Source organism: Helobdella robusta (assembly GCF_000326865.2).
Source record: "Helobdella robusta unplaced genomic scaffold HELROscaffold_48, whole genome shotgun sequence".
NCBI lineage: Eukaryota > Metazoa > Annelida > Clitellata > Rhynchobdellida > Glossiphoniidae > Helobdella > Helobdella robusta.
In genome coordinates this window covers 1,151,683-1,152,264 of record NW_008705215.1, presented here as the reverse complement: position 1 = coordinate 1,152,264, position 582 = coordinate 1,151,683, and the positions used below count along the sequence as shown (strand labels likewise).

Sequence of the window (582 nt, the reverse complement as noted above, 5' to 3'; positions counted from 1 at the left end):
TTACGTATGCAGACCGGAAATGGACGATCACGAAGGAATGCCAATCTATAGACGCCATTTTTAAAATGAATGGAAGATACATCTATCATTGTGTAGCGAGGTTATGAAAAATTGTCATGATACTTCGTATCTATGAAGTATCTATTCATTATATCCTACAAATCTTGTGATACGTTCATTCGTTTGTTCGTTCGTTCGTTCGTTCTTTCATTCATTCATTCATTCATTCATTCATTCATTCATTCATTCATTCATTCATTCATTCATTCATTCATTCATTCATTCATTCATTCATTCATTCATTCATTCATTCATTCATTCATTCATTCATTCATTCATTCATTCATTCATTCATTCATTCATTCATTCTTTCTTTCACTCGTTCATTCATTCATTCATTCATTCATTCATTTGTAAATTATAATACTTTGAAATTTCCCTATAAAAGCGTTGATGATGAGTAAAATCTAAATATGGTCTACACGCTTCACCATGAACAGAACACCAACGATTTTTTTATTAATTCTAATAAATTGGATAATAATTATAAAACTGCTGTCAGAAATATTTTGAAGCTCAATC

General features: G+C 29.7%; 1 protein-coding gene across 1 annotated transcript in view; it reads right to left on the bottom strand.

The window, feature by feature from the left end:
- The window catches only part of HELRODRAFT_178559 (hypothetical protein), a gene marked incomplete at both ends in the record, with an annotated part of 3,027 nt that extends 2,969 nt beyond the window's left edge, over positions 1 to 58 (bottom strand). The window contains one exon of the mRNA XM_009026642.1: positions 15 to 58. Coding sequence (XP_009024890.1) covers positions 15 to 58 — 44 coding nt within the window. The remainder of the gene's footprint in view (positions 1 to 14) is intronic.
- Positions 59 to 582: the final 524 nt, after the last annotated feature.